Below are 14,859 nucleotides of genomic sequence, written 5' to 3'. Positions count from 1 at the left end.
CAACAAAATCGGACAGCTTTTCAGTAGCCACGTTTATATTAGAAATTATGAGTCGGTCAGGATTGTTTGCTTTGTGTATTTTGGGTAAGAGATAAAAGTTACCAGGAAAACTTGTCTGGGTATTAAATGCTGAAAGGTTTCTGTGTTATTTTTATTGTTTCTGAGGAGTCCTTTAAGCTTATCAGTTATGGGTTTAATAAACTGAGTTGTAGGATCATGTGAGAGTTTTTTTATAGAAATTATGTCCTCTAGTTGCAAGTTAATTTCTGTGATATAATCATCTTTGTTAACAATTACAATAGCTCCACCCTTGGTTGTTGGCTTTATTATGATATCGTTGTTCGATTTAGGATTATTTAAAGCATTTTTTTCGTTTTGAGTAACGTTATTAGGACATTGTTTGGGAGATTTTAAGGTCTGTATTGTGTCATTTTCTACAGCTTTAATATAGCTCTCGAAAATTGGTTCTCTGTTTGGTGAAGGTGTCCATAAAGAGTTTTCTTTAAAGTTAGGTATATAAAGTTAGGTGTATGTTGATTTTCAGTTGAGTGGAGTTTGTTGTGAAAAAATTCGCGGTGTTTGAGGGCTGTTCTAGAAATAGGCCTTGGGTCACATTTTAAAGACACACTTTTACCCTATTTCTCTTCTAGAATTCATTAGCAGTAGTGGAAGTGTAATCTAGTATTAAAAATGAACACGTAAGCATGTTGTTGTCTGGATTTCAGATAACTATTCACTATTCAAGCCTCCTCAAATAAAACCACGAATCATACACCTAGAAAAACACAAATTTTCATTGTAAATTACGCTGAAAGTTGGTAAAATTGTAATAAATTACTTTAGGTAATCATTCCAAGAAAACACAGTTTGCTTCTCCAAAACCAAACCTCCACTTTACCACTCAATAAGATAAATCCACTCCTAATATCAGTTAACAGGTTATATTCAAAACATCAGAAACACTGCTCAATAATGATAAACGTATCTCTCTTATTCCATTGACTGGTTTGATGGATCGTACTTCTCTAAAACATAACTTGTAAGAATTTCATATCGTGAAGAAACGAAAATGAGTTATGTTATTTTTGAAAGTGTTCTTCTAAAATGAAATAGGCGGTAGATTCACAAAGAGTTACTTAATGTCCTCCTTGAATCACATTCAGTCATTAAATAAAATGTAAAACAATAACAATTTATCCACTAACAGATTAGTGTTGTTATCTTGTTAATTCTCAGTGCTTATATGATGGGTTTATTTCTGTAGTATAGATAACAGAAATGCTGAAATTGTTTAGGTTTAACACTAATATAATATAGTATTCAGGATAAAGAAAACTAAACCCAAAAGATCATATTACAAGAGATTTACTTTATAGAAGTTCAAACAATAGGTCTGCGACTTGTAAGAGGGATGAGGAGATTTAAACACAAATAAAATATCTTGAAAAATAACAACACAATTAAACAATGTGGAAAATAATTTAGTTTAATGTAATTAACCCTGTTAAAATAAAATGAATTAAACTTGAACATTGAATACAAAACATATTTTGAACACATGTTGGTCAATTGAAGAGCAAAGGACAACCGCAGTGCTTCTCAGACTAATGCTTATGCTCTAAACTCGAAAATGTAACTCAAATTCAAGACTCCAGGATCCAAGAAATGGAAGATTTTTTATATATTAGCAAACCTTAATTAGATTTCACTAAATATTAGTAAATTGTATTCAGGTTTCCTATAACTGGTTTGTCTCCCATTCATAGAGACAATTGTAAAGGTAGCCTTGCACCAACAAAGTGCTTTTCATCATTTATAACAATTACATTTAATGGTCAATACAACCTAGAATGAAATCTGTTTTATAGACTACAGCTCTATTATAGCTCTATCAGTGCAACTTTATAAGAATCTGGTACAGATTGATCGTATGTTGTTTTTTCTAACGTTAATATCACTCAATAAGTGCAACTTCACGAAACTCAAAAGTTAGAAATATGTTTTATTTTATTCTTTTACGTTAATAAATTCTATATTATTAATACTTTATTTCTGTAGCTAACAAACAAAGTATGGTGTCAAATGCATTTAAAGACGAAATTGAATGGATCCAATGCCAGTAAGATGAGACACCTACTGCTGTTTGATCAAATTTTTGTATTTATCATGGCTATAAACTATTAGAAAATTCGTTATTGTAATTTGCAAACATGCCTTTGAAAATAAAACTTTGATTTGTTATTGCTCTGATCCAATCCAGGATTGTTTTGTGAGAAAACAAAATTAATCAACTGTTTTGTGGTGATACGACTGCATGCATTTGTTAGTCATATTAATTGGCTTCGCCTACATGATCCATACTTAGTATTTCGATATACACTGTTACTTATAATGCGCTTATTGTCTCTACCTCTTCTTCATTCATTATTGTCGTTTCATTTTCAATATGTATTGTTTTGTAATTATTTTTCTAGGTTCGGTACATTTACCTATAATGTTTTCTAATGGGGGTCTCTTCTTTTTCTTTAATAACATTGCTTTTTCTCCTTTAAATCTGTACAATTTATTTATTATTCACTATAAAGAAGTGAATTTTCTATCTATAATTTTTATCTATTTTTCTTTCCACTTACAAGAGTTATTTCAGTTAATTATTACCATCTTCTAGGTTTACAACTAAGTAATTATACTTTTCATTTAAAAAAGATAATTATATTTACTTTCTATCTTCAAGATTCATAGCTGTGTGTTCTATCTTCCTATCATTGAAATCAGTTATTTCTAATTTCCATCTAGATGATTCAGTATTCTCCAGTAATTATTTCCATCTTCTGAGTTTGCTAAATGATTTGTATTTAGAATTATAAAGTTCATATTGTTCTCATGCAACTTTCTTACAAAGAAGTCTTAAGTTGATATTGCGTTAAGTGTCGATCACACTGAAGCATATTTGTTGTAGTTTATGCCCCTTTCTAAATATTATTTTATCTTGAAATATGTCGTTTTCTAAAGAGCTTATCGAATAAGATGAATGGGTGGAGAATATTGCATTCTATTCAGAATATTGGTTTTTCTAGTTATCTTCATTTCTCTCATTCATTTTTTATATAAAATCCTATATTAAACTGAAGAGAGAACAGTGACTCAAACGATAGACGACATCACTAACGGGTTGTTTCTTATATAATTAGATGTTTTGGTAAACAAAAGAAACATTCGTAAATGTATTCGCTTCTATGGCTACAGTGTGTATATTAAGTTGTACCCTTCCTATTTATAGGTTTCATTGTTATAGTATCCTTTACCAAAAGGAAAATTACTACATTAACTTGTCGCTATTTAATAGGTTTATTACTATATTAACTTCCATTATTTACAGGGTTTATTTTTATATTAACTATACCAACTTACCCCTACTTACTATTCACAGGGTTTATTGCTATTTTAATTCCATTTTATTTACAGGATTTATTACTTTAAACAACTTGTCTCTATTGATATGGTTTGCTACAATATATTTGCCTCAATTTACAGGGACGGTTAGAGTAGTTCTACCAGTACAGTTCATTAATATGTCCTCTTTTTCTTCACATGTGGTTTTTGTAATAGCACCTATAGATATAACTTATTAAGTTATCATATCATCCAATGACTTCGCTATTTTTAATGTTCATTTGTATAAATTATTCTTGAGCTTTTCTTTAACTCTTCGATATTCATTCTTTATTACATTTCCTGTATATATGTGTATTGAGTATATACACTGTGTTCACAGAGTACATAACTGTTATTTTTTTCATCCTTTACTGTAGTTTTGCTCTTCTTATCAAAACATTATTGTGTATTATTGTCTCTTTTTTTTTCTTTTCTTCTTCCGATTTTAGTACCGTACGTTCTTTGTCATGTATTTCTTTCTAAGTAACCATGCCTTCTAACATAGTCTATGTTAAAGGTTAATTGCACTGAATAAAGGGGGTGTTCTAGACCCCTTGCATTGTTTCTCTGAGGTAATTATGTTACAGTTTTCATCTGTATTAGCATATGTAAATCGTGCTCATAAAATTATATTAGTTTTCTCTATTTTGTGTAATCATTGTCCACATCTAGGGAGGTTATTTCACTTTCTTAATGGACAGGATGTGATAACACTCTACAGGGTTAATATTATAATTCTCTCTCCTTGTTTCCGGTTAGATTCATTCTATAAGTAGTTTTTACCTCTTTTATCTATTCAACTCATTTTTATTTCACATAGTGTGTGTGTTTATGCACCATACTGTATGGTGATTGTACATGTCTATGGAGTTTATTATTTTGTGTTTTTCTTTTTCTCTCTTTGTTATTGTCCCCCTCCGATACTCCGATAAGTCGGATTTACAACGCTAAAGTCAGGGATTCGATTCTCCTCGGTGGTCTTAGCCTGATGTGGGTTTGCTATGACAAAACACACACTTTGTGATATTTTACTTCTCTATACACGCTCCATTTTAATATTCTTTATGTTTTTAGAAGCCTAATAATATTATAATTCAATCAAATAATAATTAAAACTATTTAGATTACATCAATAATAACAATGATTTCTACAGTTTTATTCTACCTGTAGAAATACTTTATTAAAATCTGTCTTTTTTATATACTAAAGCTCCTTCTATACTAATATACCGTTAAATACTTACAGTTAACGGACTTTGCCCAACAGAATCGCCTAGACTATGTTCGATGTAGATGAGTTCCTCTTGAGTAATTTTAGGATGTTTAGAAGGTTTCTCAAATGACTGCCACATCCAAAAGATATACCATATCATTCCACAAGCACCTAAAGTTGCGATAATACATCATTTTTGAGTCATTCAGGGGAATGCATTGCTATGGATTTTCGGTGAAACATCTTATTATCAAACACACGTTAATCTTAACTCGCGTTAAGTTTACTCATACGAGTTAATATAATGTTGGACATATCATATCGATATCTTTCTAACCGTCTTACAGAACTTTGAAACATCACGAGTTTTAAAGTACACTATATAGCTAAACGAATTGTTAGATTAAACAAATAAAGTTTTAGAAAAATAAAATTGACATTGAAAATTAACGCCCTTCCATTAGACATTTCTAACTCTGAAACAATTCAATGAATAGTCGTGACTCGAACATTTCTATTTTAGAAACCAATATCATCGATATACTACAAATTAATTATTACTTTATTACACAGCACTCCTCTCAGTCTCAAGTCATAGCTGTACAACTACTAATTAATTTTATGATAAACAGTATACAGCACACCTCACAGTCTCAAATCATACCTGTACAACTACTAATTAAACTTGATGATACTTATTACCCAGCACTCTTCTCAGTCTCAAATTATACCTTTACAATTACTAATTAAAGTTGATAATAATTATTACACAGCGCTTCTCTCAGCCTCAAATCATAGCTGTACAACTACTAATTAATTTTATGATAAACAGTATACAGCACACCTCACAGTCTCAAATCATACCTGTACAACTACTGATTAAAGTTGATGATAAGTCATATACATCACTCCTCTCAGTCTCAAGTCATACCTGTACAATTACTAATTAAAGTTGATAATAATTATTACACAGCGCTTCTCTCAGCCTCAAATCATATCTATACAACTACTAGTTAAAGTTGATGATGAATATTACACGCCACCCCTCGCGGTCTCAAATCAGTACTTCGAATGTATCATGTTTTAAACAACACAACCAAAAACTCACAATTTCGATTAAGTAATAGACTTTTCACATTTGTTATCCAAACTTTCTTGCGCAACAATAGTATAAAACTAGTGTTGAAAATTGCATATTGAGGACATATGTTTTGTTAAATTTTATATATAACTGATTTTTCTTTTCATTGTTCCACGTTTGTATAAATGTTTTTCTAACTGATTAATCATGCAAAAAACGAAGTTTACAATAAATATTAAGGACAGAGTAATGGAAAAAATTGTACAGACCTTGTCCGTATTAAATATATTTTTGTATTATCGTACTTTTAATATGTATTAATGTTTATGTATATTAACAAAAACAACTACACAGTGGCGTAAGCTGTACTGCTGACATTCTGATCCATAGACAGTTGAAGGGATTGAAGGAAGTGAGAAATAACAGATTCACATCAGACAGACAAACCGTTGCATTTAATTTGCGATATTCTAAAACTATAATTGTGTTGTAAAAACTAATAAAATAATGCAAAATATTTTGGACAGCTTATTTTTAAACAGATAAGTAGTTTTTGTTGCAAAACAACTATAAGTACTTATTTTCACTAAAACTTCATTAAACTGTAACACGTGCTAAGCACAGCCAACTACTTCTGTTTAAGTTATTTTAACGTTTGCCATATTTCAAACATCTGTCAGTATTTAACAATTTGTAAACAATAAACAAAAATTAAAGGAAAACAGTTAGTTACGTTTTATACTCTTATTTCTATAACTGTATCTCAGTTGCTATATCTAGTATGAATTTTGCGAAAATGGCTGTCATTCTTAGACTGTATAATAAGTTATTCTTGACGACCAAACTGCGAACAAACGTGTTTCGTCCTACAACTCACCATAGAAATAAAAACACGCCTGCCATCCTATGTAATCTGTCAACATCCCTGATAGAGGCATTCCCATCACAGCTCCAGCATAAGAACCTGCATAGAATAAAGTCAACAAGTATATCTCTCTTTCCCTCTATTAAATGATTAATCACAATCCATCAGTCTGATTTTTATTAAAGTTAGGGTGAAAAACACTTCTCAATAAAGACACAGTTACATTCTATGAAAGTTGAATAACCCAAACAACATACTCAGTTACTACTTACTTGTGCTTAAAACTTTATTCATAAAACGAATTAAAGTATCCTCTTATTCACTGAACACATTAAAGTTAAACATTTACAACTAATACATTTCTATAAATTTATAATTCAGTATTTTCTGGAAGATCTTACGAGTTAAATGCTAAAACGTTCTAATGACTAGTACGTTTGTATTAGCAATGAATTACCCTAGAACTAAAAGAATTTACGATTGCCTGTGTTCTGGTCGTTATACGAGTCTTTAATTTAGTAGTGTTTTTTAGAAACTGATTAACGACTTTGTTTATAACATAAAAGGTTAGAAAAAATCCATAAAATTAATATGTTTTAAAGTAAATTTTGTCTCAACCAGCCTTAAACGCCACTAATACGAAATGTTTAAATATTTAAAGATTTGTATAATTTGATTGTTAACTGAATTCCAAGAATAAAAGATTCAGGAATGTTGTTTAACTTATTATTAACATAGGTTAATGTTGTCTTAACGATTACTAAAATAAGATGATGTTGTTTAACTGATTAATAATATAACATGATGCTGCTATACTAACTGCTAACATTAGATATTGTTTTACTTATTACTAACATAGGATGATGTTGTTAAACTGATTACTAAAATAAGATGTTGATACAGTCTTAAGCAAACATTTTGATAAAAACTTTACTTAGATTGATCTGAAGACTTACCGCAAAACGCTAATGTAGCCAGTCGACTTCGTTCAAGTGGCGGAGCCCAGTGCCGCCAGATGCCGTGACAGGCTGGATATGTCACTCCCTACCAAAATTACGTTAATAAGATTCCTTATCAATGAAAATGTACATCGAAATGACAGACACGTATTTTATATTCAATGTACAGTTTGTAAAATTCTATGTTTAGAAAAAGGATGAGAATAGATATTATCAGAAAAGAGAAAGGTGGTTTTGTTACTCAAGAGATACAGAACATTATCCCTGGGATATAACACTAGTTTTTCTTCGTTGTATGCGCAGTTTCTTGTGCTTTCAAGTACTAGTCCCGTTGTGCTGTAAGTTGCATTAAGTTTAATATTGCACATAATTTAATACCTTGTGTTTCTTCAGAGAGCAGAATCGAAGAATTTTGTTCTTTCAAAATTTATATTAAGGAAAAATTAAATGCCTTTCAAAAGAAGTGTATCTGTTAAAAATAAGTTTTGGAAACATATACTTGTATTATAGTTTTATCTTAAGTAAATAATGTACACCAAACTTTCAATGGTTAAGGCTATAAAGTACAGTTTATTCCTAATGGTAAGCTTCCAAAAACTATGTTTTAGCTTATGACTGATATCATATAGAGCCACTAAGACCATTAACTACATTAACACGTGCGTTTCACGCAGAGCAATATTAAAAATAAAAACCGAACGTTGCAAAGAAAATGTGTTTGATCGTCTATAAGTATTTTTACGTAATTAAACGTTGTGTGAGATGTTCTAAATGAGATAGATATGTATATATATATATATATTTCGTGAAATGGCAGCATTCGAATGTAAATATTTCTCTTCTCATTACCACTCCCTTGGTTTGAATTAACGATGTGCTATAATAAGTGCGTATTACTGTATTCCACACACACAGAACCAAATGCTCAATTCTTTATAAAGTAGCCAGTAATTACAAGGCTATAAACCTTGCCTTAATCCTTCATTTGAATAGTCAGATTGTTACATATGTAAAAATGGCTGGTATGGATAGAGAAAGCTCTATGTAGAGGAGCGAACAACGTTTTGACCTTCTTCGGTCATCGTCAGGTTCACAAAGGAAGAAAGAGGTAACTGACCGATAACTGACCAAATTTTTTAAGGCTGTTGTGTAATTGAGTGTATGAATGTGGAGGGCGTGCTTAAAAGTTGGATTATATTTATCAATATAGATATAAAGATGTTCCTTTGGATTGGTTTATTTCGGGCTTGAGTTGTTGTATAAGCAAGGTTTTTTTTAATTTTGCGTTAGTTTATGTTTGTTTCTTTATTTAGTATTTGGGTTTTTCTATGGTTATGTTGTGTTTATTTGATTTGCAGTGTTCGAAAACGTGTGAATGTGACTTTTTGAGTTATTTGAATCTGGTTTCCATTTTTCTACTTGTTTCTCCAATATAGAAGTCGTGGCAGTTATCACATTGTATTTTGTAAATAATGTTGGTGTGGTGTTTGTCAGTGTAGTTTTTACATAGTATAGACCTTAGTTTTGTGCCTGGTTTTTGAATAAATTTGGTATTAACTGGAATATCACATTTTGTTACTAGTTTTTGCCAAATGTTGGTTATTTTTCTGCTGATGTCGGGAATATATGGTATGCAGCCATATATGGTTTCGTGATTTTTTTAAATCGTGGGATATATTTACTTTTGTTAGTTGATTTTGCTTTCTGTCTAGGTGTGTGCGTATAATGTTTTCTACGGTTTGTTGAGGAAACTTATAGATGTTGATGAAGTATTGTTTTATTTTATCTAATTCATCGTTAATTTTATTTGGCGAGCATAGTTTTATGGCTGTGTTTATTTGGTTTCTTAGTATTTTGAGTTTTTGTTTTGTTTCGTGTGATGAGTCCCAAGGAATGTATAGTCCAGTATTGGTGATTTTTGGTTAGTCGGTCTGCATACATACAGTCATATGAAAAAGTTAGGACACTCTATGAAAGCCTGTGTATTTGTGTAACATTTTTGGATATATAGATATTTGATCTCAATTTCAACAATACTGAGAGATTATAGGAATATAACTAAACAATTAAAACTGAAGAAAAGACTTTTCCAGATCTTCTGTAAATGTAATTCTACAAAAATGCATATTCTAACTGAGGAAAAAGTTAGGACACGCCCACATTTATTCCCACTTAAAATGGCTCAACTCACACACAGGTGTATCACACCAGGTGCACATGCTTAGAAGATCGTTACTCAGCATTTTGAATATGGCTTGCCCTATTTAAACCTCAGACATTTAGTTTGGTGTGCTCCTGACTGTTGAAGTGAGAGTGAGCACCATGGTGAGAGCAAAAGAGCTGTCTAAAGCCTTCAGAAAGAAAACTCTAACAGCTTATGAGCATGGTAAGGGATTTAAAAAGATCCTAAAAGATTTTGAAATCAGCCATTCCACTGTTCGGAAAATAGTCAACAGGTGGAGGGCTTTCAAAACAACTGCCAACATGCCCAGGTCTGGTCGTCCAAGCAGGTTCACCCCGAAAGCAGACCGCAAGATGCTAAAAGAGGTCTCCAAACACCCTAACATGTCATCACGGGACCTACAGCAGGCTCTGGCTACTGTTGATGTGAAAGTGCATGCCTCTACAATCAGAAAGAGACTACACAAGTTAAACTTCCATGGGAGGTGTGCAAGGAGGAAACCTTTGCTCTCTAAGAGAAACATCAAGGCCAGACTGAAGTTTGCCAGAGAGAATGTAGACAAAGACCAAGACTTCTGGAATAATATTCTTTGGACAGATGTGTCCAAAATTGAATTATTTGGACACCAGAACAGAGGACATGTTTGGCGTAAACCAAATACAGCATTCCAGGAAAAGAACCTCATACCAACTGTGAAGCATGGAGGTGGAATTGTTATGGTTTGGGGCTGCTTTACTGCAGCAGGACCTGGACAGCTCACAATCATAGAATCCACCATGAATTCTACTGTGTATCAGAGGGTGCTTGAGGATCATGTGAGACCATCTGTAAGAAAATTAAAGCTGAAGCGGAACTGGACCCTGCAACACAACAATGACCCAAAGCACACCAGTAAATCCACCAAGGACTGGCTGAAAACTAAGTAATGGAGAGTCCTGGAATGACCGAGTCAAAGCCAAGATCTTAATCCCATTGAGATGCTGTGGGATGACTTGTCACGGGCTGTACGTGCAAGAAACCCCTCAAACATCTCACAGCCGAAAGAATTCTGCATTGAGGAGTGGGGCAAACATTCTTCAGACCGATGTCATTGACTGGTAGATGGCTACAAGAAGCATCTGACTGCAGTTATTTCAGCCAAATGGGGTAACACTAGCTATTAGGGGGTAGGGTGTCCTAACTTTTTGCTCAGAATATGCATTTTTGTAGAATTACATTTACAGAAGATCTTAAAAAGTCTTTTCTTCAGTTTTAATTGTTTAGTTATATTCCTATAATCTCTCAGTATTGTTGAAATTGAGATTAAATATCTATATATCCAAAAATGCTACACAAATACACAGGCTTTCATAGGGTGTCCTGACTTTTTAACATGACTTAAAACAAACTCTAATGTTAATTAACTGAAAGTGAATACATCAGAAAACGGGTGAAACATTTTTACATATGATAAAAACATATACCGCTCTTAGCATCAAACATTTCCTACACATTTAATGTATTAAGCTCACATACTATCAAAAAATCAGAAAATCTGTAAAAATATTTTAATATGACAAAGACATTTTCCATTTCATAGCACCAAAAGCTTCCTTCAAAAGAACTGTAACAAAACCTGAATAGTACAAAACTGTGCTTAAGTCATTTTAGATAACGAAAAATTCACTTGAAATAAAAATGTATCTCAGAACGGCTGGTATGACCTAGGAAAGTCAAAACATTGTTCTCTCCTTGTCAATAGAAGTGTCAATACCCATACCAGCCGTTAACAGCCGTTTATTAATTAACTTTAATAAACAACACAACGGCTTCTATTATTATTTTAAATTCCAAAAACAAAATATACATTCAATACCTCTTTAATTTCGACATAACAAATTCGGCTGTTAAATTATAAAAAATATGAGTGAAAGCAGAAAAGAAAAATGTAACAATTTCAGTTATATTGTATCTGTTATATCCATTGCTGATGAGACCCTTCACCCTATATTGTGTGGTTGGTTGATTTTTGCTAACCACAAAACTACACTATGGAGCTATCTGTACTATGCCCGCGACGGGTATCGAAACCCAGCTTTTAGTGTTATAAGCCTCCAGACTTGAAGTTGTCTCATTAAAGAGCTTTATCTATCACCAGGGTTCACCAAGCCGGATGTAATATAACTCAATTTTTAATTTATTTTTGTCCTACTAAAAGAAGATATAATTTGTTTAAAATGTCAATCAACGATAAAACGTGAAATGAAACATACGCAAGACACAGTTTGGCTGATGGTGTGTTAAAAAAGGCAAAACTTATTTTTTTATAATTTTCAAGACAAAATCAAATGTAAAACATAAAAAATATAATTTTAGTTTGTTCATTTTTTATTATTTATTCAGGTACTCCAATTGGCATGCGTTGACGCTTTTGTAAATGGTACAAATACATCGAGATGGTACATTAGACGTCGTTGCCATAGTAACAATAATATATTTCCGGTGACTCACAAATAACTTCGCTGAGCGTGGCGTCGGTGTGCACCGTAGAATGGAGGGTTTCCGGACTTCAGTAAGTCGTCTAAAGTTTAACAAAGTCGTTTTGTTTGTTACTCACAGTAAAACTCAAGGATAGTGGAAATATATTGCTATTTCTGTTTGAAGGAAGATAGATGGTAGCTTTTAAAAAGAGGCGAGCGAAGGAATAACACAACCTTACACAGGCTGTCTGAAAGTTTGCTCACAAATGCGAGACAGATTCTCTTAGTTAGGGAATAAAGTTATCTAAAAAATATATTCAAAGAAGAAATCGGAGAAAATTATTTAGAAGCGTACTAGAACGCTATATTGATAAAAACAGATGCGAACTTCACTGTGGCAGCAAACATTTAGCTAACACACATATGTAAACATATCATATATGTAAAGATTTTACAAGATGTATAATATCACAACAGAGCATGTCGAAAAATGTAAAACAACGAAATTATATTAATAAAATGAATCTTGTTTTTACTGTTTCTATTTTTTTAATAAATTGAGAAGAAATATTATTGATATTTATCCAACCCACTTTCTCTACACTAGTACGTCGCGCTAAACATGCTCGCCCTCCCAGCCGTGGGGGTGTATAATGTGACGGTCAATCCCACAATTCGTTGGTAAAAGAGTAGCCCAAGAGTTGGCGGTGGGTGGTGATGACCAGCTGCCTTCCCTCTAGTCTTACACTACTAAATTAGGGACGGCTAGCACAGATAGCCCTCGAGTAGCTTTGTGCGAAATTCCAAAACTAACAAACAAACTACACTAGTAAATAATAAAATAAACAACGGAATGTTCAAGAACTAAAGCCTTGAAAAACAAAGATTGAGAAACTTATATATCTGTGTGTAACGAAAGCATATCTCACAAAATATCCACACTTGGTTGGTCTAGCAGCTTATTTGAAACCCGTTATACACATGTGATCTGCAGAGACCAATATTGAGGACGAACTTAAAGTATCGAGAACCTAGCAGTAAGAGTTTAAATGTTCGGATTTAGTTCGATGGATGAACACACCATCACTTAACAGCGTCATACTAAATATCACTTATTTTGGTGCTGACTTATCCTGTAATCTTCAACGCGCATTTTCAAGTTTAAGATGTTTTCTATCATATCATCTTGATTACAAACTGTCTAAATCAAATAACTGACACAGAATAATAATAATAAACTGACATCATTTTAAATCACGTTGTTCGTCATTTGATCAATGTGTCCAGCATGTTAAAATAGAAACATTAGGCCTATGGATGAAGAGAGTAGAGAAAACGTTCAGACATAATACCTAGTTTATTACACACTTTACGTTAATAGTGTACTTCACGTGTATATTTTTGTGTGTAACACGGCCTACTTTTGCATTGTAACTATGTGAATTTTACTTCACGGTAATCGCTTTCATTTGTAAGAACAAATACTTCAACATGCAATACGACTTATTACTCTTTGTAAAGATGTATTATTTGTGATACAGTTTTGTATTACACTGATATACACTACATTGCGATTAGCAAAAATGTACCAAGTATTAAAGTAGTCGATATCTGCAGGTTCATTGAGTGGGGGCCTCAGTAAGAAAATGGAATCTCCTTGAAGTCTTTTACGCAAAAATATTAGGATGGAAACCATTGCCCCACGGCCAAGCTGGATGGATATTCACGTTTACCTTAGACTTTAATACTATTTAAAGCTACCCAAAGTGAAGCCTTACAAACAGAGAAAGCAGTAAATGAATGAATAAAAATAGCAGCGCTATAAAGCTGTTACTTTTACTTCGTAATATTGCATACTTTGTGGTATAGCACATTTACCCTTGTATTTGTTTGTTTGTTGCTTTTTGAATTTCGCGCAAAGCTACACGAGAGATATCTGCGCTAGCCGTCCCTAATTTAGCAGTTTAAGACTAGATAGAAGGCAGCTAGTCATCACCACCCACCGCCAACTCTTGGGCTACTCTTTTATCAACAAATAGCGGGAATGACCGTCACTTAAGACACCCCAACAACTGAAAAGGAGTGAATGTTTGGTGTGACGGGGAATCGAAACCGCGACCTAACGATTACGAGTCGAGCATTCTAACCACTTAGCCATGCCGGGTCGTTTTCCCTTCTAATGTCGTAAGCTTAGTAGTGTCTTGCTTTACTTTGCTTATACGCAAAGCATGCGATAAGATATACTTAGCAAACAGTATATATTTTCTCAGTAAAATAATGTATGTTCATTTATAATGAACTCAACCCTACTTCGCAATATAAAACTTATTGACTTGTAATGGCATACAGTTCACCCTGTGATATATACACTTTAATTTGTTATAACACGCATGACATATATGGCTTCAAAGATTTTCCATATAGCTGGAATCAGTATTCATTGTTGGTGAATCCATGTTTTGTTGTTATTTTTTTGCCCAGAATAGTTCACCATAATCCTGGTAATATAATAATGGATTTATCATACATCAGAACAAAGTCTGGTCCAAATGCCGTACATCTGGGTTCAATACTATAATAGATCAATAAATATGCTCCTCAGAACCACAATAGAATTTTTACTTACATTCTTACTTCAGGCTATACAATAGCAACAATATATATT

At 32.6% G+C, this 14,859-nt stretch overlaps 1 protein-coding gene across 2 annotated transcripts in view; it reads right to left on the bottom strand.

Annotated features, from left to right (window-relative positions):
* Nucleotides 1–14,859, bottom strand: part of LOC143253027 (vesicular glutamate transporter 1-like) — a 150,490-nt gene that overhangs the window by 18,418 nt on the left and 117,213 nt on the right. For both annotated transcript variants that reach the window (XM_076506111.1, XM_076506112.1), the window contains exons 6-8: nucleotides 7,551–7,638; nucleotides 6,607–6,693; nucleotides 4,680–4,819 (exon numbers count right to left, since the gene is read on the bottom strand). In XM_076506111.1, coding sequence (XP_076362226.1) covers nucleotides 4,680–4,819; nucleotides 6,607–6,693; nucleotides 7,551–7,638 — 315 coding nt within the window. The remainder of the gene's footprint in view (nucleotides 1–4,679; nucleotides 4,820–6,606; nucleotides 6,694–7,550; nucleotides 7,639–14,859) is intronic.

The sequence above is a fragment of the Tachypleus tridentatus genome, chromosome 6, assembly GCF_004210375.1.
Source record: "Tachypleus tridentatus isolate NWPU-2018 chromosome 6, ASM421037v1, whole genome shotgun sequence".
NCBI lineage: Eukaryota > Metazoa > Arthropoda > Merostomata > Xiphosura > Limulidae > Tachypleus > Tachypleus tridentatus.
Note: the sequence above shows the minus strand (reverse complement) of the source record. Positions and strands in the feature narration are given on the sequence as shown.